Source organism: Alligator mississippiensis, chromosome 2 (genome assembly GCF_030867095.1).
Source record: "Alligator mississippiensis isolate rAllMis1 chromosome 2, rAllMis1, whole genome shotgun sequence".
NCBI classification, from domain to species: Eukaryota; Metazoa; Chordata; order Crocodylia; family Alligatoridae; genus Alligator; species Alligator mississippiensis.
The window spans coordinates 127,914,740-127,941,509 of NC_081825.1; the positions used below are offsets into that span (position 1 = coordinate 127,914,740).

The following is a 26,770-nucleotide window of genomic DNA, read 5'->3' on the forward strand; positions in this document are numbered from 1 at the left end:
CCTGACATGCTCCAAGGTGCAGCTTTGCCCATAAAAGCATTATGCCTTTTGAAAATGTATAGTAATTATGTGTGTGTGTGTGTGTGTGTGTACACACACACACACACAATAATTCCCTAAAAGTATCTCTGGCCATACATTTTCAGGAAGACATTTTTTAAAAGAAAATCAACTAGGAAAACATTCCATTGGCTTCTTTTAAAGACAAGCTTTCCTGCCTCCTTTCTTGATGACCTGTAACACCAAAAGTGAAAACTTGGCTGGACTGAATTCAATAACAACACTCACACTGACTTCAGTAGGGTAAGATTTCATGTTACATCTCTCATTTCTCATTCCTGCACTCAAGATCACCTCCTCTCTTTCTCTCCCATCTTCACACCTTGGTTTGGTTTTCCCCTCTGCTCCCCAACACCCATACTCTCATCTCAGACCCATCTCCATTCCTTCACTCTTGTTTCCATGAACGTTGTGTGCCTCCTGAGCCTGGGGGGGGCACAGTGACCGCCCGCAGGCAGTGGTGTCAGCGGCAGGGGTGTGGCGGCAGGGAGTGGGGAGCTTCCTCAGGTGGCTACAGAGGTGTCAGCGGTGGGGGGGGGGTGGAGGTGGTGAGTATCGACCGGTGATCAGCAACCACCTGCAGATACTGCTGGCAGCAGCAGCAGCAGCCAATGGTGATCAGCAACTGCCCACAGATGCCGCCGGCGGTATAGGTGGCAGGGGGTGAAGGGGTGGCGAGTAGTGACCGCATGCAGGTGCCACCAGCAGTGTCAGCCAATCTCAGGGAGTGCACTGCCAATAGGGAGTGCACATGCACCCACATGCATCCCCTACGCATCACCAATGCTTGCTTCTGATGCTGCTTTTTGCCCCAGTTTGCTTCTCTTCCCAGGCAACACTTCCCCTTTATCACTGACTGTGGAGTGAAACTTGCAGCAGACTATAAGGGGTTCAGTACTGATGGCTTGTAAATTTGTGGTGACGTATCTGGCACAGAAGATCACAAGAGCTACCCCAGAGAACCAAAGCTACCAAGGACTGTAAGTCAGCTGCTTATATGTAATCTCTGGTAGAACAGCAACAGCATGAGGTAAGTAGCAGTGTGGTCATTACCCATGGAGCTCTATTGGAACCTCATCTGGACTGTGGTTTGAGTACAAAACTACAAAATATATGTGGTCACCAGTAAAATATAATACGTAAATGTTTAACATCATCAACTTTTCCTACCAAATTCTTCTGTCAGTATTATTCACTTGGGCTGGGGACAGACATTACACATAAACTAGTTTAAGTGATCAGAAACTGTTTTAAACCTATAACAGAACAGATGCTCAATGCACATAAACCAGTTTGAAAATGGCTGAAACTGGTATAAGATAAGCCTGGATGAATGTAGTATCAGACTTAACCAATTTGGGTCAAACCAGTTTATGCAATGTCTGCCCAGACCCCTTGCTGGTTTAAGATAAATCAGACTCCCCACGCATCCCAGCATGCTCTCTGGGCTGGGAGGGGCTCTTTACTCCACAGCAGGGCTGGCCCCTCCCCTCTGCTCCCTGGCTGCGGCTCCGGCAAGACTGCGGGCTGCTTCCCCTCTCCCCCTCACCACTCCTTGCTAAGCAAGAATTCCCCACTCCCCTCTGCCTTGCTAAGGAGGTGTCTGTGTATTAGCTAGCAGACCACATGCTGACTACCCTCCCTGTTGAATCAACAAGTAGAATCAAAAGGCAGAATCAACAGGTAATGTCCCTCTGTCGTTTTCTTAGTGAGGTGATGAACACTGTTATCGATTCCCTGCTGGCCTAATCAAAGCAGCCTGCCGGGGCCTGGCCACACCACCCCCTCAGCTCAGTGCTTTGTGACCCCCGGCTTCAAGCCTGAGCCACTGCAGACATGTGCCTGCATTTCTGGGATGTCTGTCTAGTTACAAAATTGATTTAGCCTAGCCAGGTTAGACTAACCTGCAAAGATTGAATCAATTCAGGCTCAGGCTTCTTAAATGTCTGTCCCTAGCCATGAACACCTTGTTAAATCTATTCATGGTACAGTGCCAGTTACCTTCTAATGAGACTTCTGTTTTCTGGTTCACAGGCTGATGCTATCTTGTCTCAAACAACATTTCACCTCTATCACCACCATCCTGTTCCATAAAAAAATTTCCATTAGCTATATTCTGCATGTGTCTACACATGCACATTTAATGTGCATTAGCCCAATATAAGGCAAATTAAGGGCACGTATCTAAATGGCAACGGGTCTTCATACCTTACTTCCTGAAGCAGTGTAAACACATTTGCTTGGCACTGTGGCTGTATCATAGAATCATAGAATCATAGAAGTAGGGTCGGAAAGGACCTTGCAGATCTTCAGGTCCGACCCCCTGCCTGGGCAGGAAGAAAACTGGGCTCAAATGACCCCAGTCAGGTAGGCGTCAAGCCGCTTCTTAAAGACCCCCAGGGTAGGAGCCAGCACCACTTCCCTTGGAAGTTGCTTCCAGATCCTAGCCGCCCTAACTGTGAAGTAGTTCTTACGGATGTCTAATCTAAACCTATTCTCCAACAACTTGTGGCCGTTATTCCTTGTTATCTCGGGGGGCACTAGGGGAAACAAGGTCTCCCCCAAACCCTTCTGGTCCCCCCTAGTGAGTTTATAGATGGTCACCAGGTTCCCCTTCAGCCTTCTCTTGTGAAGGCTGAACAGGTTCAGGTCCCATAACCTCTCGTTGTAGGGTCTACCCTGCAGTCCCCGGATCATGCGGGTGGCCCTCCTCTGGACCCTCTCAATGTTGTCCATATCCCTCTTGAAGTAGGGTGCCCAGAACTGGACACAGTACTCCAGCTGCGGCCTGACCAGTGTCGCATAGAGGGGGAGGATCACCTCCTTGGCCCTACTTGAGATGCACCTGTGGATGCACGATAAGGTCCGGTTAGCCCTGCCGACCGTGACCTCGCATTGTCGGTCCATGTTCATCTTGGAGTCAATAATGACTCCAAGATCCCTTTCTGCCTCCGTGCTCTCAAGAAAGGAGTTTCCCATCTTATAAGTGTGCTGCTGGTTACTACTGCCCAAGTGCAACACCCTGCACTTGTCAGTATTGAAACGCATCCTGTTTTTGTTAGCCCACCCCTGCAACCTATCCAGGTCTTTCTGCAGTCTCTCGCTCCCTGCTAATGTGCCCACCTCTCCCCATATTTTGGTATCATCAGCAAATTTGAACAGGTTACTTTTCACCCCATCGTCCAAATCGCTGATAAAGAAATTGAACAGCACAGGCTCAAGGACCGAGCCCTGGGGGACTCCACTGCCCACTTCCCCCCAGGTCGAATATGACCTGTCCACCACCACCCTCTGAGTACGATCCTTCAGCCAATTACTAATTAACTGCAAAGCAGAATAAGTGCGTGACATGCAGCTACTCTGCTTTCAGTTTGGGAGCTAGCATGTTGGAAGCCACAGGGCACGTGACATCATAGTACTACCTGGCACAACAAGTTGGTAATACAGACATAACCTTCTTTTCTCACTTGTACTGGTATTGCTCCGTTGACATGTGTCTGCAGCAAAACCTGAATTAAACTTAACCAACTACAAAAAAGGAATTAAAAACAGCCTTCTAAGTGGAGATGGATCTTTTTAGAAGAGGGAGAGCAGTATTCAGTGCAGTATTCAGTTTACAATAGTCTTTTAAAAGTGGAGGGTGCCTAAAACAGGCAGGTTTTGCTGAATCAGCAGAATTCCACATTGACTTATCCTGACTGCAACCCCATTGATCGCAATGCAGTCACATGAGTTACAAATTAGTGCAGAATCTGGCTCATCATTCACATCTACAAGCATGCATACACACGTATATGGATGCAAAACAGGAATTCACCAACCCCAAAACCTCACCTACATCATTCTGTGCAAGTATTCGGCGTTTAGAACCATCCAAATTTGCACTTTCAATAACAGACTGTTTAGCATCACACCAGTACAACTTGTCTGCTAAGTAGTCAATAGTTATTCCACTAGGCCAAACCAGGTCCGTGCTAGCAATAACCAGACGATCATTGCCCTCTAGAGAAGAGCTTTCAATCCGTGGCCTGGCCCCCAAATCAGTCCAGAAGAATCTCCTTTAGGAAGCAAAACACACGAGAAATTGGTAAGCAAATGTATTTCCTTCACTGTTGTCTAGTTTTCTGGAGTTCTAGCAAAGGAGACTGCAATCTAGGCACACAGCAGATAATAAAATGTTCTTTTTGATACCGACATTAAGATTTTAATATAGTCCTATCTTTTGCCTTTTAAAGCAAAACCTTTGAAAAAAATAGCTCCCAATTTTGTTACCCATGTGACTCCAAGCCTCTGTTTCCCCTGCAAGAGATAATGATGCTATAACAAACCATAACAAAGGGAGGGATTCCTTCAGTAAGCATTGTGATAACAACTGCTCTCACAGAGAATCCTAAATGCACATTTTTGTAAGCAAACCAGAAAGGAAATTTTTTCTTCCATTTTGTTAGTAAATATATAAATATATTATTACCCCCCCATAATTAGATTCTGTATATGGAAAATTTACAACTTTGTTATAATTTTCCAGGTATAAAAACTAGGTTTGCCTTGAATTTGTCCCCCTCCCACTACTACAACAGGGGAAATAAATTGGGGGGAGGCAGGTGGCCCCTTTGCCCTCAGCCCCCCAAGACTTCTACCCATCTGCATCCTCCATCTCCCCTCCTTACTATCAGCCCCTGTTCTCCCTGAGCACATGGAAGAGAGGAGCAAATTTGAAGACACTGACTTTGAAATAAACATGCCTGGAGTAATTTGCCTATATGTACATTACTATAGGTAGCCATACACTTTGTTCATCCAGAATTGATGTATTTTACTTTTTTTTAAAACTGGTGCAAGTTTTAACACTGGTATTCCATAAACATACTTTAAAGAAGCACTTTTATACTTATATATAGTACAGACTATGCATGATATTAGTTCAAAGCCAAATGGCTAATTATTTACCATGTAGTTCATTGTGCTGGGCCCTAACAGAATCACTGATGTTCCAAGGATTCGTGACCCCACAGCTCAGCACTGCTCAGGATGTGCATGTGCTCCAGAAACACCACCCCACACACACACACCAAAGGGGACCCATGCGCTAAATGCCCCCCCCCCCCCCCCACTCAAGACTAGAATTGAGTGTTCTTGGTCAGGTATTGTAGTACCTCCAGGCCCAGTGCCAGTCATCAGTATCTCAGCCTTTTGGCCAATCAAATGTAACATTTTTGGCACCAATGGGAGGGTGTCAGGGCTGACTCTTACCCTCCCGGTGCTGGTGCTGGTATTGCAGTACCTCTAGGCCCAGTGCCAGTTCCCTGTGGAGGGAACACCTGCCCATTTTTTTCAGGCCCAAAAATAAAAAGGTTCCTGTAAGCATTTTTGGCACCAGGGGAGGGTGTCAGAGCACTGACCTCTACAAGTGCTGGCCTGCTAGTACAGTACCTTGGTATTGCAGGACTTCCAGGCCCTATGCTCCTTTCCTCCTGCCTGTTTTTTTTAATTTTTTTTTAGAGGGCTACACACACACACAAATAAAAGGTTCCCATCACCATTTTGCCCAATATCGAACATGTGTTTTATAGTCATGCTCACTGCTGGCTGCATTTAATCATCTTCATAGTTGGTTTCCATTACTGAGCTTTTGGCAGCGTTTGGCAGCAGTTTAATTATAGCCAATGTATTTAATGAGGTTTCCTTGTATGCGAATGTAAGATGAGGAGCCTTTTTCCCCTGTGCTGATTGGGGGAAAAACACTTCATCTTATATTTGAGTAAATATGGTATGTTATTGCAAAATTAGTCCTCTGACCACCCCCTCAAGTAACAATAGGCAGCCAAAAGGAATATATAAATAGTTCTACACTTCTAGATTCCTACCGTTACAGCTTCCCACCAGTGCAGAAGTTTTCCTTCCCCACAAAAACAGGGAGAAGACATAGACTGTGCAAATCTGACAAATATAAAGACTGATATAGACTCACATACATATACATATACACCTCCCCCTGCCCCCCACCCTTCTCCCACACACACTAGGTAAATGGAAGCCGAGTTAAAGAACAGTCTTCTAAAGGGGTCCTCAAGCTATTGGAGGACTGATAGGACAGACGAGGATGCAGGTGGTCTGCAAGCTTAAACCACCCAACTCAATCAGTTTTCATCTATGACATCCCATTGTTGGAGTCCTGTGCAGAGGCTGCCCACAAAGGGAAGTAGACAAATATCCTTCGAAGAGATCAACAAACTCAGTTTGTGTGACTGAAGGAACATTGATATCCTGATTAAATAACGCTTCAGCATCACCTACTCTTTGATTTACAGCACTTATTACATCTTACTTAGCAAGTGGATGAACAGCAATGCCTCGTGGCTGGAAGACGTTCTCCTTGACCATCACTTCTCTGTACAGTCCATTCAAATCACTCCTCTCAATGTGTGACTTCCTGCAATGTACATGATACAGCTCAATCTATTAGGCAAATAGCTCCATGACCTTCTCTAGCAAAATATATTCACTTATTTTTTACCCTGTTGCTTGCTTTAATAAATGTAGTGGATCATATTTCAAATATAGACGAAAATACAGGTTTCCCTTGCTTTATGCAGGTTCTGTATGTGCAAATTCGCTCTTATGTGAAGACCATTTTTATATAAAAAATTTGTTATATGTGAGGTAAATTCACTTTTCCCTGCTTAAAACCCCCCACCCCCAATTTTAGGGGACTGATTTTTCAGGTGTATGTGAGAAAATGCAGTAAAATCCTTCCTGTGAAAGCACAGTAAGGAAGATTTAGCTTGAAAACAACTGTGTTGGGAATGAAAAGATCTGGATAGACAAAACAGTTATACTGATTAACAACAGAAGGGAAGACTCACCGATGCCTAAATTAATCCACTGTAAACATTTCACCTATTTCACAATAAGTAGTACCTAAACAACAACACTTTACTACCTGTTTCATTCAGGTTAAATCATTGCAGTTTGGCTTCATTTACTACAGGATAGGAGCAGGCAGAAAAACAGTTACATAGCATGCAGCATGCTGCTGACACCTGCTCCTGGTCAGAACATCCCCCCAACATACACTTTTTACAGCAGTAAAATCGGTTGTCTGTTCACACCAAAGATCCTAAGTTCTATCCAGATGTGCCCTACATATATCCTAGCTCTAACCCAGGATTCTTACACACAGCACATATTCACTACAACTGGGCCCTCCTCACAAAGACAAAACACCCACTGAAATCAGTGTGGATTTTGCCTGTATAAGCCATACAATATCAGACTCCCAGGACTACTGCTACTGCGTTGTAGCTCATTGCTACTGCACAGTAGCATTGCCAGGCACTAACCATGATGTAACGTTACTGCGCAGTAGTAGCTCATTGCATTTAGTACTTGCATAAGCAAGATCAAGGATTTTCCCCATTATGCTGAATAGCCTAAGCAAGTATTAAATGACTGCACAGTAACAGCTGCACAGTCCTCCGCATGTGTAGACGCAGCCACAAAGTACTTTTTTTTTATATGCTCCCAGCACCTGGGCATCGATTTTTCAGAGGGCACAGACTTTCAGTTTCTATATTAAAAAAAAAAAAAATTAAACAATCACTGTTGTTATTCACAGTTCATTTATTCCATATATATTATGACATTTTATATGAAATCTAACAGTGCAGCAAAAAGATCATACCCTCTATCAGTCCAATACAATTTACGGTTAATCCAGTCCACAGCAAGCCCTTCAGGTATATCTATCGCTTCACGCATAACTTTTTCACGATATGAGCCATCCAGATTAGCCCGTTCTATCCACTTCAAGGCTGTGTGGGCAAAATAAATCTGTAAATAGAAGACATGAGTGTTTTTTCTGATTACAAAATAAATCTGTAAAAATTAGGGGGTTTCTGATTATTGTATATATAAATTCCAGGAGGTTTCCCTGGTTTTCTCTTTAGCTATGTCTCTGTTCACTTCTTTATAAAATAGTGACCAGTGATTACTGTTCACATATACTTATCCTTCAACCAGACTGACTTCTCCAGGCTGAACATGCTTAGCAGTAAATCCTAGTTGCCCTATATACTATCTCCTCAATGTCCTAGGATTTTCTTTCAGCCATCAATATCCTAATGTGAAACAGACTGTAAAACAAAATGAGTAGGAGCAGGAAAAAGGAAATGTATTAACATTTAGCTACCAGTTTATTTTTAAAAAACAAAGCATTGGTGTGGCATGTTCATAATTTGCTCCTGTTCCATATCTTTCAGCAGTACTTGTTTTTAAATATTTAAATAGCATGTCCCGATCTTACAAAGTAATCAGTTTGGGCAAGCATCCCAACTTTACCCCGTAGAAAATCTTGTAAAACTGGGACCTCAATCTGAAGTTCATAATTGCCAGGAGTGATAGGGTAAGTCTACACTACATTTCCAGAGCTCTCAGCTCCAGCTCATCTTCTCCCACTCACAAATCCCACACTCAGAAATGCAGAGTTGAATCCCCTTCAAGGGCATCCCTGCTCTTGAGACTTCTGTCTCCCCTGTGCTTGAAAGTGGCTCCCAAGAACATTGCTAGAGTAGCTTTACCATATCACCAGTGACACCAGGTCTGGTGAATGCAACTGAGAGGAGATCGGTAGGTGTGTAAGCTTGACAGTGTATCTCCCCAACAGCAGTGGGGACATGGTATAAACATACATATAGTTTCACCTTTCATGGGAGAGGAAAATGCCATCTTATACTTGGTGTCAGTGGGAATCACGATACAAAATAAAATGAGGGTTTCACTGCAAATACTAAAACCAACAAAACAAATACCTTTGCATCAAGAATAATTTTTTTCTTTACTGGTCTGTAACTCAATTTAAGTAAAAATCCCATTAATTTCATGGGTGTTCTGGTAGGAGTGAGGGTCAGGCCCAAGGCAGGTACACAATGACGCATAATGCAAAACTTAAAAGATTTATAAAAGGGTTTAGTTTTAAGCGTGAGTTGCCCTTTTGAGCTCAATGCTTACAGTTGTGTGTGCATATGTAAATTGCTATATGCAAAGGTATGTAAGGCTGATATTTTTAAAATCAGGATTTCAGACCTTTTCTATTACTACTCAGTATTTGGGGAAAATCTCAGTTAGAATCATAGAAAATAAGGGTTGGAAGGAACCTCAGGAGGTCACCTATTGAGTCCAACCCCCTGCTCAGAGCAGGACCATCCCCAACTAGATCATTCCAGCCAGGGCTTTGTTGAGCCAGGCCTTAAAAACCTACAAGGACTGAGATTCCACCACCTCTCTACATAACCCATTCCAGTTGCCATCTTATCATTTCCATAACACTAAGTATCTACTACAAGTATCCAATTAGATCTCCATCCTGAAAAATACTGAGTATTCAGCCCTGGAGCAAGCCCACTTTTATGGGCCTTCTTGCACTGGATCAGGGCCAAAGTCTTCAGGACCTTCCAGGATGAACCCACAAAGAAGTGCTGGGTATGTCTACAATGCATAGTGGTGCAGTGCAGATAATGCCTAGCTACAGGGTTGCCAACCCAAGAAATATTTTTACTGACAATCTGCAAACTGTTAGTACCAACCAAACTTTCTTACTGACATATGTTTTATAAAATGTAAATGTAATCCTTCCATTAGGCCCTGGACAGCAGCAACAAAGGCTGGGTTCAAATTTAGGGGTTTAACACCAACTTTCTAAATCTGGTTCAAGCCCCAGAAACCTGGGAAAACAAATTTTAACTGGACGTCATAAAGTGAATAAACTTCCCCTACTCACCCTATACCACAATACTCTTGATCAAACCCTATACTGTGCTACCCAACCAACCAACCCCTCAGTTTTACTCTGGCCAGCCTCATTTCCCACTGTCCCAGCACAGACCCCCCACCTGCAGCCTCTCTATCCTCCCAGCTCCATCACAACCAGACTACCCCCATATCTGTGTCACCCCATGCCTCAAACTGCCTGGAGCCACACAGCCCTGCCTACCTTGGAGACAAGCAGCCATTAAAGGCAGCGGATGACCCACAGGACATAGCAGTAGCACACGGCTGGGAGGAAGAAGGTGCTATGGAGGCACCCATGGGCCACAAAGCTCTGACAGAGAACTCCCTGCAGGGCCCCAAGCTCTGCACTCTCATTCAGTCACAAGTTGGCACTGCTGTCCATCAACATTTGCATCCAGCCTCATTCAGGTGACAGATCTTCAGACAAACTCATGGTTTCTTCTCTCTCTCTCTCTCTCTCTCTCTCTCTCTCTTTAAATAAACAGCTCATTTTTTGGAACCTTATGGACAAGTTTCTGGGTTGTTTTTTTTATGGACTTTGTAAATGTTGGCAGTTGGTAACCCCACCTAGCCAGCTCTAAACAAGCTAGCTTGGGCAAAATAGCTGTGATAGCTTGGAGCAAGAAAATTTCCATGTAAGACAATTTCCTCTCCATTTTGCTGCAACTAGACTGCTTATGGTACCTTAGATACCAGCCTAGGTACCACCGTACAGCACCATAGCATGCCGTGTAGACACATTTATGGTGATAAAATCACAGGTATGTCTCAGCAGAAGAATAGAGTTACCTGTCCCACTGAATAGAATAACTTCCAATTACACAGGTCTAATAAGGAGCTCTATTTTATGATGAAGGTGGCTACATTCCAGAATAAATTACTCTTTTCTTCTCTGCTATAGAACCATTACACTTATATTAACTTAGTTTTGGGCATCCAGAGTCTGTTCTCAAGCCTACTGAATTCAGTGAAGGTTTTTACATTGAATTCAGTGAGCTGTAGATGTGGTCCACCGTGAGCCCTCTGGTACATATCTAGGCTGCTTTCTCCTGTCGGTTATTGGTTTTTTAAAAATCCTCATTTTTTTAATGCTTTAGATAAATTCAGAAATCTTTACATTCAAATTCTAAAATGTTTTTTCTCTACTCTTATTTTTCCCTATTGGAAAAAATATGTAAAACTAAATTTATATAAAATAGTTTTATAACTGGAATTTCCAGGTGTATTCAGTGTAGTTTTGACATTGACTTTATTAATTTTATAAAGCAACTTGGAATCCTTCGGAAACAAAAGTACTTTAAAATCTTACAGTGTAATTATTAACTCACAGCCTAATAGGTAGAGGATAGAGTAGATTTTGCAGCATTTAACCACTCCTCGTCCAAATTCTCTAAACAGACCAAACAACAGTTTCTAAAAGGGGTAGGGTGAAGATTATATTTTATAAGGATAAGAAGTCCACCAAGTTTTCAGCAAGTCTGTTTGATAACACTGGGGAATGTGAATGTAAATCTTGTTAAAATAGCTTTTACACATAATATGGCTTGTGGTACATATCAATGGTAGAGATGCCTTTGTTTTTTATGACTGCCCAATAAAAGCATATCATATATTCCAGAAAATTATTCTGAAATCTAAAATAAAAAATGAGTTGATTAGACATGCATGTTTTGGTTGTAAAAATGGAGTCATTAAAATAATGCAAATTCCCAGCTCATGACGGCTGGGGCATGTTTGCTTACAAACCACATTAAATGAAATGCAGAAAGGAAAAATGAAGATTAACCCTTCAGCTTGTCTTTATCACACTACACCTGGCACAAGAATAAGTCACTCGTGCTGCTGGATATTCATCAGAACGATGGCAAGTCCAACATGTGATCTGGATCACTGACAGCCAAAACCTCTAAGGCATAAGGTAACAAAATCCATTTGTCCTTGTGACACCTCAAAATCCTCTCATTTTTAATGCCTTACCTTATTTTCAACTGGGTCATAGTCCAGTGCTAAGACTGCTCCCATCTGCCAATCGAGTAAACTTGAATAATCTGTTCCATCAAAACTGATGCGTCGGATGTCTTGACCATTTGCAAATAACAAAAATGGCCTGGGACCTGTTAATGAAGTTTTATACATGTAGATTCTTTTAGGTCCAACATAATCTGTAGTTAGGATGCTTTAAGTGTGAAAAACAACTAGTATATATTTCTCCTCTTTGTTTCTCCTCTTCTTTTTTCCTCCTTAACCAGCAAGATTTTTCAGTGAAGACAGAAAAAAGCTAATGGTTTTTACTGGAAGCAGTAGCCTCTTTTCCTTCTTCTGCTATGTTTTAACTGGCATTTATTTATCTCTTCTACATCATGGAATGAAGACTGATACTAGGCTTAGGCTGACCAAATCATGATGTCCTTACTTAGTGATTACTCAGTATTTTACTCAAGCGCACTTCACAATTAGTGCAGGGCTTGTCTCAGGAAGGACAGAGAGTTTGAAGCCCAGTATTAAAAAACTAAGCCAGACGGATTTCAGTTGATAAAAAATTATAAAGGGAATTATAAAATAAAAGAGAAAACAAACATCAACTGAAATCCATGCTCTAATCCCTGCACTTCTAGAACCAGGAAATGAACAAATTAAAATGAAAAAGAGTCAATGCTTTATTTTACTGCACTTGCTTTTCAGCCACAGGTCCTGCATTTTAATGCCATGTAGATTACCAATGAAGTTAGTCTGGCTGCCTCCACCAAACTAATTACAGTTGCTGTTTCTATTATTAGGCTAAAAATGAGGTTAAGGTCTCATTGTGCTGGGCAATGTACAAACACGCTGTAGGGGGCAGTACCTGACCCACAGAGTTACAATCTAAATGGACAAGGATGAAAGACAGGATGGGGAACAGAAGCACAGAGAGATTAAAGTACAAATTGCAAGTGTGCAGATAAGAGTAAAGGTAGGCACATGCGTAAGCAATTTGTAGGGTCAGAAGTTTAGGATTTACTCCGTATCACCCAGAAAGCCTGTGGTAAAGTCAGGAATTGCTCTCAGATTTTGAATCCCAATCCAAGTGACGTGGACACCAGCAAAACTTCTTCTTACATAGTGTGTGTCTAACTCTAAACTCATCACAGCATTACCACACAATCCAGTTTATGTGAGAGTGTGTGTTGATTAGGAGCCTTGAACATAGCAAAGAAACCACAGATCCATAGAGACACACTGTGAAAAACCTACACAGTACGGTTCTGTACTGTCGAATTGCTGTGTGCCTGGTGTGTACTGGTGGGTGCCAGGTGCTTGCCCATACAGTATACACGTGTTTAAGATACCAAATAGAAAATAAACAAAGTATTTCTGTATGATGTTCATCATACCATGTCATTTGGACTAAAAATCTAAAAGTAAAGGTGCATCCAACAAATCAAATGTGACAGAGGAAACCCATGTGCATGTCATAGTGATATGCACTCAACAATTCTGGTTTTTGGGGGGTGAGGGAAACAAATTATGGGAAAAGGGCTCTCAAAGGACTTTGCCCTACCCAACCTTCAAATATAAAAGCCTAAATCCCCATATTAAATCACATAGCATGTGGACAGACTGCTGGACATATATGGGTCACCATTTATTTGTGTGAACCTACACTCCCCAGTGCAGAATCAAGAGCTCAGATAAATATGGACATGGGCTAAAAGAAAGAATCTTATGTGGGGGAGACTGAACTGTAACATTGTGTACATCACAATAATATTTCCATTAGCTTTTATGTACTCATTCCACCAATATTGCCCAAATTCATCCCAAGCAATTAAAAAAAAATTGAAAGACTGATCTAGAACATACAATCTACTTTAAACAACAATAGAACTTTTGACTTTTGTTGCTAAGGGTATCCAAGAATATTACAATACTGACCTATAGCTGTACAGTGTTTCTTATCTTCCTGCAGCTTATATCCGGGAAAACAAGCACACTCCCAGGAGTATGGGCTTAAAGGGGCACAAATCTGGCTGCATCCACCATTATCTGGAGACGTACAACCTTAAACAGAGCATTTTGTTTCAAATTATCCTGTAGTTCTAAGGTAAAATGTCATAAAAAAGCATAAGGATAAACCACAGAGTAATCTATCACACAGCTGCGAACTAGAGCTGATACTAATTTCAGGAAATTGGCATTAATTACTGGAGTTTAGTCACATGAGCGAAGATGAACTGTTACAGCCCTTCATGGCAATGTACACCAGAGAGGAGTAAGACATATGAACTGAGCTTACATTTGATGATTATTACGGCGGCTCACTTTAGTCAGCAAAAATCCAGTCCAACCTACAGGGAACTAATGATTTCTATCTGCTCCTGAACACCCATACTGGGTGCAATAGTAGGGCCAATGAAAGCCATTCTCCCTCCAGAAGGTAAAATGGATTAGAATAATGACACAAAGGAATCTAGGAGTCTTCTCAATTGACAGACGAGATCTTCACGTTTAATTTTACCCACACTGCTTTTTTAGGATAATGGCTCATGCAATATCCAGAGTTGAAAAGTGTGAGGGCTTTATTACATCGTTTTAAAATCATTACACAGTTGTACTCATAGCAAAGAGACTATTCCTTCCCCACATGGACATGTAAGGATATTAACTACATTAACTTACTGAACCTTGTGTACCTAGCACTGTGCCTGACTAATCTATCCCATGTAAACTATGGTCTAATGCAGAGAGAACCTGTGAAAGGGTCACAATGGCTCTGGTATTCCCATGGCACAAGAGCTGTAGGGAGCTAGAATAAACAGGCCTAGACTGTCTCTTAATTATTGTACCTGGCATGGAGGATATGCTGGGAGTGGGATATGTGCTGGTGAGCATGTAGAAATAGCATAAAGCAGCACACAGGAAGCCCAGGTAAGACCTCTGCATGATAAAACAGCCCAGAATCCAGAGCATGTAAAGACAGTGTTAGGTCACCTTCAGTCCTCTGAATCTTAAGTGTGTTCTCTAGAAGAAATGCCTAGCCTAGCACTTGCAAAGCTAGACAGCCTAAGAGACCTTCTTCAGTTGTAACAAGCAAGAAATGCCAATTAAGTGACAAAGATGAGTTCTGCTGATCAAGTCAAAGATTCTGCATTGCATTGCCTGACATACAGTCATTTACAGCTGTGCAAAATGAGTGTGAAATATTATTATTCAGTTTTGGCTTTTAGCACCAACAACAAATGGAGACCTTGGCGGCTACTAGAGCAAGAAATAGGATAATATACCTACCCATGCATGTCTTGCCATCTGCTTTAAGCACTGATCCCTCAGGACAAAAACAAAGTGGCCCTTCAGAAGTCTGAAGACAACCGTGGCTGCATTCAGTGTAATTATTTGTACAAGAAATGAGTTCTATAGCAATTTGGAAGAGAAAAAAAAAGATGATTTAGAAAAACTCATAGTTTAGCAGCTCAAAAAAGGTTTGTTAATTAAGTGACAGACAGTATAACAGTTCTAGTTTGCTTTTCAAAATCACTCCATGCTATGTATGGTAAAGGAAAAGATGAAAGTTGTTGTGCTCTGATGCTGTTAAACTTGCAATCTGAAACTTTATGACACTTTACTAAAAGGTGTGAGCCAAGTAGCAACACCTTTATAAACTAATTGAGACACACTCACCTATTGCATGAGAAACTTACCAAATAACTGAACAGACAGGAGCTCTGATACTTTAAGAAAAGTTAATACAGGCAGTCCTCAACTTACAACATTTCGAGTTACAACATTTCGCACTTACAACATTTATAAATTAACACTGTGTTTCAATTTTATGACATTAGTTTCGACTTTACAATGCTTGGTCCGATGTGACGCCCCACCAGTGAACAAGTCCACTGTGTCACCCATCTCTCTGGAGAACATCTGTCCAAACTTCCTTGGACACTTTCTTTAAGAAAGCAGACAAGACTCCAGAAAAACCTGCAGCCATGATTCCTGAGAAGACTCCAGCCAAGAGCCCTTCCAAAAGTCCAACCGAGAGCCTTTCAAAAAGTCCAGTCATATCAAAGAAGTCCTTCCAAATCAAAATGATTGCTATTTACAATATAAATACATGAATGCAGCTACATTACTCATCTATAATTGATCAAGTACAAAATTCTGGGGTATTTTGGTGAAAATAGGGTATCGGGCCTTGGTTCAGGGACCAATCCCCCATTTATAACATTGTTTCTTATGAGAAAATTGGTTCTGAGTTACAATGTTTTGACTTAAGACATGGTTTTCAGGAAACAATTGTGTTGTAAGTCCAAGGACTGCCTGTATAAGTGGAGATGGTCTTATGCGTAAGGCATTAAATAGCAAATACGTCACAGAAACATAGAAAATTAGGGTTGGAATGGACCTCAGGAGGTCATCTAGTCCACCCCCCTGCTCAAAGCAGGACCATCCTCAACTATAATATCGCAGCCAAGACTTTGTCTTGCCAGATCTTGAAAACCTCCAAGGATGGAGATTCTACCACCTCTCTGGGTAACCTTTACTACCCTCCTACTGAGAAAGTTTTTCCTCATATCTAACCTAAACTTCCCTTGCTGCAACTTTAAACCATTGCTCCTTCTTCTGTTATATGTCACCACTGAGAATAGTGTAACTTTAAATGAAGAGATATGAATGCAGTTTCCAGCTCTGCCACATACATCGTGAAGAAGTCATTTAACCTGCCCAGTGCCTCAGCTCACTATCTGTCTAATAGGGATAATAGCACTCACTTTGTTTCCTGCACACTTTGCTTTGTCAAAATTCTGACAGCCATGTAAGCACTGAACTACTCGTGTGCTTAGGGTGAGGAATCCTGAATCTGAACCTTAAAATAGACCATCAGCTCTTCAGGACAGGAACAATCTCTAACTGTGTGTAAATACAGAGCCTCACCCAGTGAAGCACTAAGTGCTACTATAGTAATAACTACATCAGATGACATATAAGTGCCGACAGTGGGGAGGGGGCACAACTCCACGCCACCACCCCCACTACTGGTGGGTGTTGGGTCCGGCTGGTCTGCACCCCCAAGCTCCACTGTATAGGAGCCCTAAGGTGCTACCTTGCCCTGCCTTCTGCCTGTCTCAAAAATTGTTACACTGCTCACTGTATGCAAACTGTTTGTTATTATAACCCTTTTATTGTGTTCAGTTATAGCCTCATCAGAGGCTACAACATAGGCAAGTATTTATTAATACATAACATATATAAAAGCAGTCCATTATATATAGCTAGGGCAATAAAATAGGTTTCCCACAACTACATAGTCTAACACAGAACTACTTTTACAGCTTTCAGCTTCAGCGGGTCCAGATCATCACCTAATATAAGGCAACTCTGCTGCAGACAATGGAAGTAAGAGGTGAATTCCGATGAGACGAGATTTAACTCATCAGTGGATAATTCTTGTGTGGCAGTTAACATCCATTGAGGCTCAGTGTTTAGTTCCCCTTACAACTGTTGATAGTTCCAGCTACTTTTTAGGTGTCTTTAAATTTAATTTTCTTCCTCATTTCAAACAACTAGCCAGGAAAACAAACCCTAGGTCTCCTCCTTTCAACCAACATGTTGCTATAACACTGTTTTTCCTTGTACAACCCAAAGTGCCATATGGCAACACCTGCTAGAAGGGACTGAGACTGGATCAAATACAGGTTTCCCACAGCTGTTTCCTTGAATCAACAGTATGTACTGGCTTGAATGGTACAAAGCTGCCATAAATATTCCTTCTCCAAGGCAACTGCAGTGTGAACTGTGTTGTTCCGACCTCTTAAGTATCAAGAAAGAGATCTAGAAACTGATCTCATATTTATACCCTTTATAGTCCAGTAAAGCCTCTTGGCTTTAGAATTAAAAGATTCATGTCATAAATAAGGGGTCATCAAAGCTTCAAGCTGTTGTGTGGCCTACATTTCTGTTCTGGATTGAGACAATAAACTGCTGCTGTGGTTATGTGAACACTTTCTGATGTGGGAGACATTATTACAGAAGTTATGGAAGTAAATGAAGAATTACATTATCAATATTTGACTCTAAACCTGGGCCAAAAGCAGGTTACTTTCTTGTCATCCTCACCTTACTGCTCAGGACTTGGACAATAAGGGGTAGGTGCCTGGAAAAGTAAGATTATTGACAGACAACTGACCTAGGGAGTGATGAGCAGCATTGGAAGTGTTCTCTATCCCAACTAGTTGTGGTGTCAGAAAATTCAGCAGATTACCCCAAAAGAGGGATATATTGTGCTAGGGAAGATGCAGAAATAATCTTCTTTCTACCTCAGTGCACAACTGCAGTTCTCACCCATGGGAACAGCTCCATCTGTATACTGCTAGCATTTTACTGCAACTCCTCTATAATATGGAGGAAGACAAGCACACCAGCAGAAACATACTGTGCCACCCTAGAACATCATGGTATAGCCTTCCCCACCTCATTATACATTAAAATGGGACTTTGCCTTTTTGTGGCATGCTATTCCTAGGGCAGTGGGGGTTCTTATCACACCAATGCAGGCCTGAGCCTAAATGACACAATTCAGCCCATGACTCTTTGAGCTGAGACTCCTGCTACACATTCAAATGAAAGCTGTCTAGAAACCAACTATAGAATCATTACACATTTTCAAGCACTAACTTCATAGCTGGTTGGCTCCTTTTATAGCCAGATAATCATTTTTATCATGTGACAATTACTTCGCTGTGTGGTTGGTCTAAATGTATTGAGTGATTAACCAGATAATTTTGTGACAATTACTTTGCCTCTGTGGCCAGTCTTACTTTGCATGTGTAGCCAGTCTAAATTTATTGCACAATTAACCAGTTAATGTTGTAATATATGTAATGTGTAGTAGGGGCTGTCAGTTAAATAAAACCCCTTTACAATCTGCCCAAGCAATAGATATGGTACTAAAGTTTCACCACACAACTACATCCCAAAAGAAACTACACGCACACACATTATTCTTTCCTAGTAAAATACCTGTAGCATGTGAAGGCAAAGTACTTTCCTACTACTGTCTAAAAATGAACATATCATAGGTAGCGGTGAGGATTCACAGAGCATAGAAATCCCTATCCTAATCAAGCCAATAATAAAACTTATTTAAAGAGCTCACTAATAACTACATTTTAGGTCCATACTTCCAAATGCTTTCAGTAGGAAATCAATATGAGTTAAGTACCAAGGGACTCTTGAAAACACCAGCTGACCTGCATCTTATGATACCTAAATATCTATGAAAATCTGAACTATAAGGCCTGATTCTGCTATAAATTGTATATATACATAAAGCTACAGCCAGCAGAAGAAGTAAAGATGTAACTTTCAGGCCTAATTCTTACCAGAGCTAACACAAGGCCCCCAAACATCACAGGACGACTGATCTATTGGTCAGTCTATGGTCTATTCACTCAGCTCAATCACATTAAACCAGGCTTAAATGGATTCCTTCCTGGTATCTCCAAAACTCATCTGCAACTGTATAGATGGCTATTCTCTAAATCTAGTACTTACTTACCAGCTATGAGTGACTACCCAGACAAAAAAAAAGAGAATATAATTTTACACTTGTGTTCAAAACATGGTTATTTTTGTAGTGTAGATATAGGAGGGAATACTAATTATAATGGTCCTAAAGCAGGATGTGTCTCCATGCAATGATTTAGTACATACTTTTCAGTTTGCCTGTCACCTGTTCAGAAAGCTTCTGGCAAGATTCATTGCTAAGAATTAATGCTATATTGTCTTAATCTTATTGAAGCTGCCATATTCCCAGGAACTTAATCCATAATGAAAAGATTTTCATCTTTTTAACCAGTGGGCTTGTGGGCAGCCCCAAACAAAGGGAAGTGTTAGGTTGTACTTTGAGCAAATGTATACAAAATTTCTTTAGAAGGTAGATATGCAAACACTGTACACCTGCCTGCTGTGCTCCCAAACGCATCAGGGTCTGCAGCCCTGCTTCATTTGGGAGTAAGAATTCTGTGAAACCAGAAAGGAAAATGTCCCTCTGAGTCCTTGCTTCCTTAAGCATGGGAGCTAGACACTAGGGCTGTGAGAAATCGCACCGTTCCATTTCAATTTGTGTTTTGATGTTTTGACAGAACAGCGTTTCATTTTGAATTTCATTTTGATTCGAAAATGCTGTTCCATTTCGTTTAATCGAAACAGTTTTGTTGTTTCGACACTGTTTCGACGTTTCACCCATAGACTATAATGGGGAAGCTCAAAACAGCCTATAACTTGTCATTTCTGGCCTGATTTGGATAAAAGCTGCAGAAATGGTAGCCCCTTCTGAGGGCGTGAAGCCTGCCAGGTTTCAAGGAGATAGGTGCAGGGGCTTTGGAGAAACTGTACCTCAAAGTCTGGGCTCCTATTGGCTATGTGACTCTCACACTTGCTTGCCAACACGCAACTTATATCCCTTTAACTATGCATTTGGGTCAACAAGAGTGAAATAATTTAACTTTCATAAGAAGAAAGAAACCTAACGGCACCATAATCACAGGTCATGATGTGCAAGTGAGAACTTTCACAATCCAGGCCTCAAATGCTTATCTATTATTACTACTTACCATGACACGTTTTCCTGTCAGGCAGCAGAACAAAACCTCCTGGGCATGTGCAATAATAGGAACCAGGGAGATTTACACACCCCAGAGTGCAACCATGGTTCCAAAAGGCACATTCATTGACATCTGACAAAAGAAAACAGAATTGTGTATCAGAATATGGTCACCAAATCCAATACATACAAGTGCTGCTCTCTCATGGAAATTAAACCAACACAAAGTTCAAGAAGAAATTCATATTTAGTTGTTCAAAGACACAGTGCATCATTTTGAAAAATATGCTGGTCTGACATTATAATAAGCAGGATAATAGAGTCCATGCAAACATACTTTAAAAGTTCTCTAGTGAATGTAGTAGTTTATCACTATAAAGGGTATGAGGTTTTTTTTTAAATTCAAAATGGCCAGATTTTTAAAGGTATTTTGGACATGCATAGGCACCTGGTGTGATTTTCAGAAGTGCCTATTCATTGATTTCAATGGGATTCAAGGACAGGGGAAAGGCAGGAAGAAAGCTTAGCCCCCTTGTTCATCCATCCCATCTTTTGAATTTATACATTACCTTCACAGTATTGCTTATTTCTACTCAAAGCAAATCCATTAGAACATCTGCACCAATGGGTCCTGGAGTCCTGCCTGCAGATTCTTCTCTTACAATTTTCTTTGTTAAAATTGCAGGATCGTTGTTCTGGAAAAAGAAAATATTTTCTAAGATGGAGACTTTTTCGTAACATACAAAATTTATCTTTAGACAGAAACTAACATTGGAGTCGATTCTTGGGTGGAACCACCGAGAGCTACAACAGAATCAGACCTAGGTTATTAAGTCTGGAAAGGAACACTAGTATCCTTCCTCTCCTTATCTAAAGTCCACCTCAGAATTCATGTTGGTCACTTTGTTGCCCAATGATCATTTCCTTTCCGGGTTTTTCTGTGGTTTATGCTTAGTTTTAAGCACAGTCAGGAATCAGAGCCCCATTTTAACTGACACGACACAAAAAGATAGTCCTAGTCCCAATGCTTGCTCTGCCTTCATTTATTCTTGAAAACAACAGAATTTACCTGATTTTCTTGCTGTTAAAGTTGATATGGATTTTGGTTTATCTTTATCTCCCTCCCCCTTTTCCTGGAATCTTCCTTTGTCTGTTATCTTTACCTTCTAGGTTTGCCCAATTTAGGCCCTTCATGGAAGGGATTACAAAGCCATTCAAAGGCATGTTAAACATATGATTAATCAGAATTTGCCCCTCCCTGATCACCAATCTGAACTTAATTGATCTCCAGTTAAACTTCTCTGCCACAAGACAGTCCCCAAAGTTCCAGCTATTAGATAAGCTTGACAGCCTCCATTGACAGCTAACAAATGGATGCTATTTGTAACCAAAGGAGGGCGCTGGTTCCAAAGCTAATGTGTCCCCCCCCAGCCCTCCTGGATTACATCCCACAGCTATTCCCTTGCTTTTAGTCAGGGATAGGCAGCTTTAATGGCCCCATCAATCACAGGAAGACCTGGGAAGTGTAGTGGTATCTCCAGTATGCAGATGTAAAGGTTTGTCAACCCATATTGCATTCATTTGCCAGTTTCAAGGAAATCCCTCCTCTTGTGGTAGAGTATGATTTTGATCCTGTCAACAAAGAGCAGTGATGCTTGGGCCCTAACTGTTTCTTCTCATCAGTTGTCTTTTTGGGTGGGGAAGATAACCCTCTTTTCCTGATGGTAACAACAGGTCAGAGAGCTAGTACTTAGTACTGAAACCTTCTTATGTATTAATAGTCTAGTTGGCATGACTGCAAAAGATCTTTTCTGGCCACCTGTCAGCTCAAGTATTTCCTGGGAACATCTGGAGCAGAGACAGGACTGGTTTCACTAGGGGCACACGGGCAACAATTAAAAGATCACAAGGTGATTTTTGCTGATTGTCAAAGCCCAAATGCTGAGACTTGTATGTGACAAATACAGGACTACCCCACACCACTGCATCTTCTCCCCTCCATGTGTTCACACACAAGGGAGTAGTCCCTTCACACCAGGCTTATCACCTTGCAAACAAAATGTGCATGGTATACTCTTGTTTTATATATTAAACATCATTTCTTTGCTTCTGTTAATCACATGACTGGTACTAACCATCTACTTTGTTCTGCTGAATGGACGTTATGGAAATTTTATGACGATTATCTTCCTTGTCATGTTAACTGTCATTTTGGATGGTGGGGATCATGTTTGCCTTATCTACTATACACTATTTATACTGTCACATTTGCAACTTTTTACTAACAGGTGCAAGACGGCTTTCTGTGCCAGGAAATAGGAGTTAAGAGTTGACAAAGCCACAGGTAGAGGTGTTCTCTATCTATATTACAAAGGGTGTATGCTTCGGGGAAGCGGGGGGAGGGGAGGGAGCGTGCTTAAAGAAATTAGTTGCTGTAAAACAAAGTTCTACCATTTACACAGATGAGGTTGTAGACATCTCTACAAGAACTAATTTTGTATCCACTTTGGCCAGAGCAGGGAGCCAAGTGAGACAAACACCCAACATCAAAAGGAATGGAATTTGGTAATCAGTTTCCAGTAAAAACCAACAAATCAATATATGGAGATGCAGCCTGAAGAGGGGTTATGCTCCCCCAGAAAGCATTATTAGGCAACCTATAGTACCAGTGCCAAAGCAAGCTGCCTAAGGGACATTACACAGTATCAACAATAAGGAGCATCTTCCTCTAGCACTGTTTCCCAAACTTCTGATACCCAGAAAACACTTTTTTCTGGATTAAAATTTGCAGAACACATCACTCTTACACCCAATAAAGGTTTGTACATGTCTGCATGTTATCCATATATATAGAGAGATATGATATGATATATATTACACACACACATATCCGTTTGTTTTTTTTACAAAACATAACATATTCCCCATTCTCCAGCCAGAGGAAATAATACCAGTGCTGAGATTTACAGTTAGAAAAAGGACACCAAATACATCTTTCTTTAAGCAAGGATTAGTCTCTGCACCAGAGGTTCTCAAACTTTTTTAGCCTCAAGACCCCTCTCTGTAATTTTTCTGAATTTCACAGCACCCCAGTTAAAATCATGGAGACAGATCCACATTCTGAAAAGTTATGGAGGGTGGCCTTGAGGCTAAAAAACTTCAGACTCACTGATCTAGCTGGTGCCACTTAACAGCAGGAGGGACACACTGCACTTTTCAATGCCTCCCCCTTCCCCCCCCTCCCCCCACAACCCCTTATCTATACCCTCAGGGGGCAAGGGCAAACCCCACTGCTGAGGCCCTGCAGGGTCCCAAATGCCAGCAACCACCACCATGGCACTTCCCGCTGGCCCTGGGAGCATAGGAAGAGTGGAAAGTATGAGCAGGGTTGCAAAGCACAGCTCCTTCTGTTGTTCACCTTTCCACCTGCTTGCTGCAGAATATGCTGCTGGGAGCGTGGTGGGGGGGCCAACAAGAGCTATCTGGGGGTGACAGTTCTCCAAGGAGCAGCTGCAGGTACTGCTGGAGTAGCTGTGGCAGGCTCAGGGTGCCAGACAGGAGAGAAGAACATTTACTGCCTAACACAGGAGGATTTTGTGGCACACTTCTCTTGCTCCTGTGGCACAGTAGTGTGCTGTGGCACACCCTTTGGGAATCACTGCTGTAGCATCTTAGTTCCCAAGAAAGAAAGGGAAAAAGAAAAAAAGACCTTTTGGAATCAGTTTATCCATAACAACAATTACTAAATATCCCCTGCTGATTTTTTCCTTTGGAAAGGTTTCTCTCATTGAGCCAAGAGACTAATTCTCAACTTGTTTGTTTTTGTATCACTTGAAAGTCTCTGAATATAATGTTGTCCAGGATTCAGAAAGGTTAAATATGCAACACTGGGAAATCTCCTTTCTTTCAGCACTATTGAGAGTCCTATATCTATTAAAGAAATCAACTCCTTTATATTAAAAATTTGGAACTGATTTTACTGCTCTTCTCAACTAGGTTGAATCATGGTACTCATGCCTTTAGGAAATAAGAGCAGACTCTCCAAGAAGATTCCATTGTTTCCCAGTGTCTTGGGGGAGACACCAGAGCTTACACTACAGTTCTTATCCCATTACATCTGGCATTTTTGCCGGGAGCATCTTGAGGTCTGACCTCCCTTTTCAGAAATGAGCAACTCAGCTCCCATAGCAAGTTCCCTGTGTCCTGCAGTAGGAGAACTGGAGCACAAGCATTCATGTTAACCATGCAAGATTAATTTCCTACATTGAATTTGCTGTCATGTTCCTTGCAGATTCCACTGATTACTGATATAAAGCCTGAGGTAGTTTTCACATGTGGTGTATATATATACGTTCAATATATTTGTACTGCACATATAGAAAAGAACTTTCAAGAGTCTTTTAGAAAAATCTGCCAGTTTTTGTTTGTGTTCATTGCAGAGATTGCCATTTTCCACACTGAGGACTGCTATTTTGAAAGTATATTTACAGTAAACAATCAGGTTCTCATTGTTATTGTATCCAAAATTGTATGGGATTGGCCCGGAGCCCCTCCCCAGCATAGGCTGGGCAAACCCCAGCCCAGAGCTCCCTCCCCTCCCTTTTCTCCCTCCCTTTCTGCTGACAGCACCAGGGGCAGGGCTGGGCTGCATCAGCCCAGTCAGGATTGTGCACAGGGACAGCACAAGTTAATGAAGGTGCTCCACTTTGGAGCACCTTCATCTGAACCCTCATTACATGAGGGTTAATTTGCCGTTTGATCGGGCACTTTTACAGCGCTCTGCAGCCATGCACTTCTGTCAGCACATGGCTGTACAGCACTTTCAAGGGGTCAATCATGCAATTAATGTCACTTTTGTCAGTGCCCTAAGGAACAGGTTGGCCAGGTGTCTGAGAACGTGGATAACAAGTAGAGAATAGCTACAATCATATAATAATTGTTGGTTCTGTTCCAAAAGACACTGAAGCACTATAGCAAGGAAATCCAGTTATCAAAAGGTATTAACATCTGAAAGTCAGTTTCTAGAATCTGCCCTCACATTGTTAATTCAGTCCATAGCCTGAGCTCCTTTTGGACTAGAAAGCTATTGGATGCTCAAAGGGCCACAGTAGCAAAAAACACTTCTAGCTACAATTTCCATATCCATCTGATCGGACACAGGCCACTGTGATCCCAGCATATCTCCAGCTGAGATTACTGCAATTGACATCCAGGAACAAAATCAAATATCCTGCAAAACCAACAACTGTAACAATATACACAGTTGTTGTGAACACATCACTTCAGTGCTTTGCTTTCTGTGCTGGCTCATCCTTGGATACAGAGTCCTGTTCAAAAATCTGTCCCAGTGTTCATATTTTAAGGGACTGGCCTTACTATCTACTTAAAAGATGGTGATCTTCCACTACCCTTCCTTCACAATCATGACCTCTGCCCACAGCTACATTCTTGCAGAAGAAGACACAATAAGAGTCCTTCAGGCTTTGACTACCCTGTCAGAAACACGGAGATTAATCTGCCACATTAATCTGCCACATTATTGCCACATTATTGTGGCAGATTATCTGCCACATTATTGTGGCAGAGAATTATATTATTATTATTAAGGTGAACTTTTCCAATCAGGATTTAGCCTTGCTTACCATGTGGGGAAGCTAATATTTTGTTAGAAAAAGTAAAATTAAATTCAGGAAGAAGTTCTTTACAGTAAGGGTTACCAGAATCTGGGCATCCAAGGGAGGTGGTGCTCTCTCCTACCTTGTGGGTCTTTAAGAAGAGACTGGACAAGCACCTGACTGGGGTCATATGACTCCAGCTCTCTTTCCTGCCCAGGGCAGGGGGGGCAGACTCGATCTATTGAGGTCCCTTCTAACCCTAACAACTATGAAACTATAAGGCTATATACAGAAGTTTAGGGAAGCTAGAGGGAGGTTTGATCATATTAAAAATTAAAAATTAGTTTGACGAGGTGTGGACTTTACACTTAGATCTCTAGTTACATCAATCTAAGTGTGAACTGCACAGAAGTTCAGGACAGTTAGATTGGTCTAAAAATGGCTGACCCAATCTAAATTAATACGACCTCTGAGACTGTCTTAGATTGGGTCGGCCATTTTTAGACTGATCTAACTGTCCTGAACTTCTGTACAGGTCCCAACAAAGCCCCAGAGCTGGGAAAGCCTAGCCAATGGCCCCAGATCCAGGGCCACTCTTTTCCTACCCCCTCCCTGACACTGGTAGTCTTAGGCTCAGCTCCTCCCCCCACTCTCAGATGGACAACCACCTCTCCCCCATCCTGAGCCCACCAAATCCTCATACCATAAGCATCTCCCAGTGTCAGTT

General features: G+C 41.8%; 1 protein-coding gene across 2 annotated transcripts in view; it reads right to left on the bottom strand.

Moving 5' to 3' along the window:
• The window catches only part of EGF (epidermal growth factor), a 98,245-nt gene that overhangs the window by 36,226 nt on the left and 35,249 nt on the right, over positions 1-26,770 (bottom strand). For both annotated transcript variants that reach the window (XM_019500146.2, XM_019500145.2), the window contains exons 7-14: positions 20,998-21,123; positions 20,439-20,561; positions 15,115-15,237; positions 13,762-13,887; positions 11,827-11,963; positions 7,745-7,893; positions 6,389-6,493; positions 3,895-4,118 (exon numbers count right to left, since the gene is read on the bottom strand). In XM_019500146.2, coding sequence (XP_019355691.1) covers positions 3,895-4,118; positions 6,389-6,493; positions 7,745-7,893; positions 11,827-11,963; positions 13,762-13,887; positions 15,115-15,237; positions 20,439-20,561; positions 20,998-21,123 — 1,113 coding nt within the window. The remainder of the gene's footprint in view (positions 1-3,894; positions 4,119-6,388; positions 6,494-7,744; positions 7,894-11,826; positions 11,964-13,761; positions 13,888-15,114; positions 15,238-20,438; positions 20,562-20,997; positions 21,124-26,770) is intronic.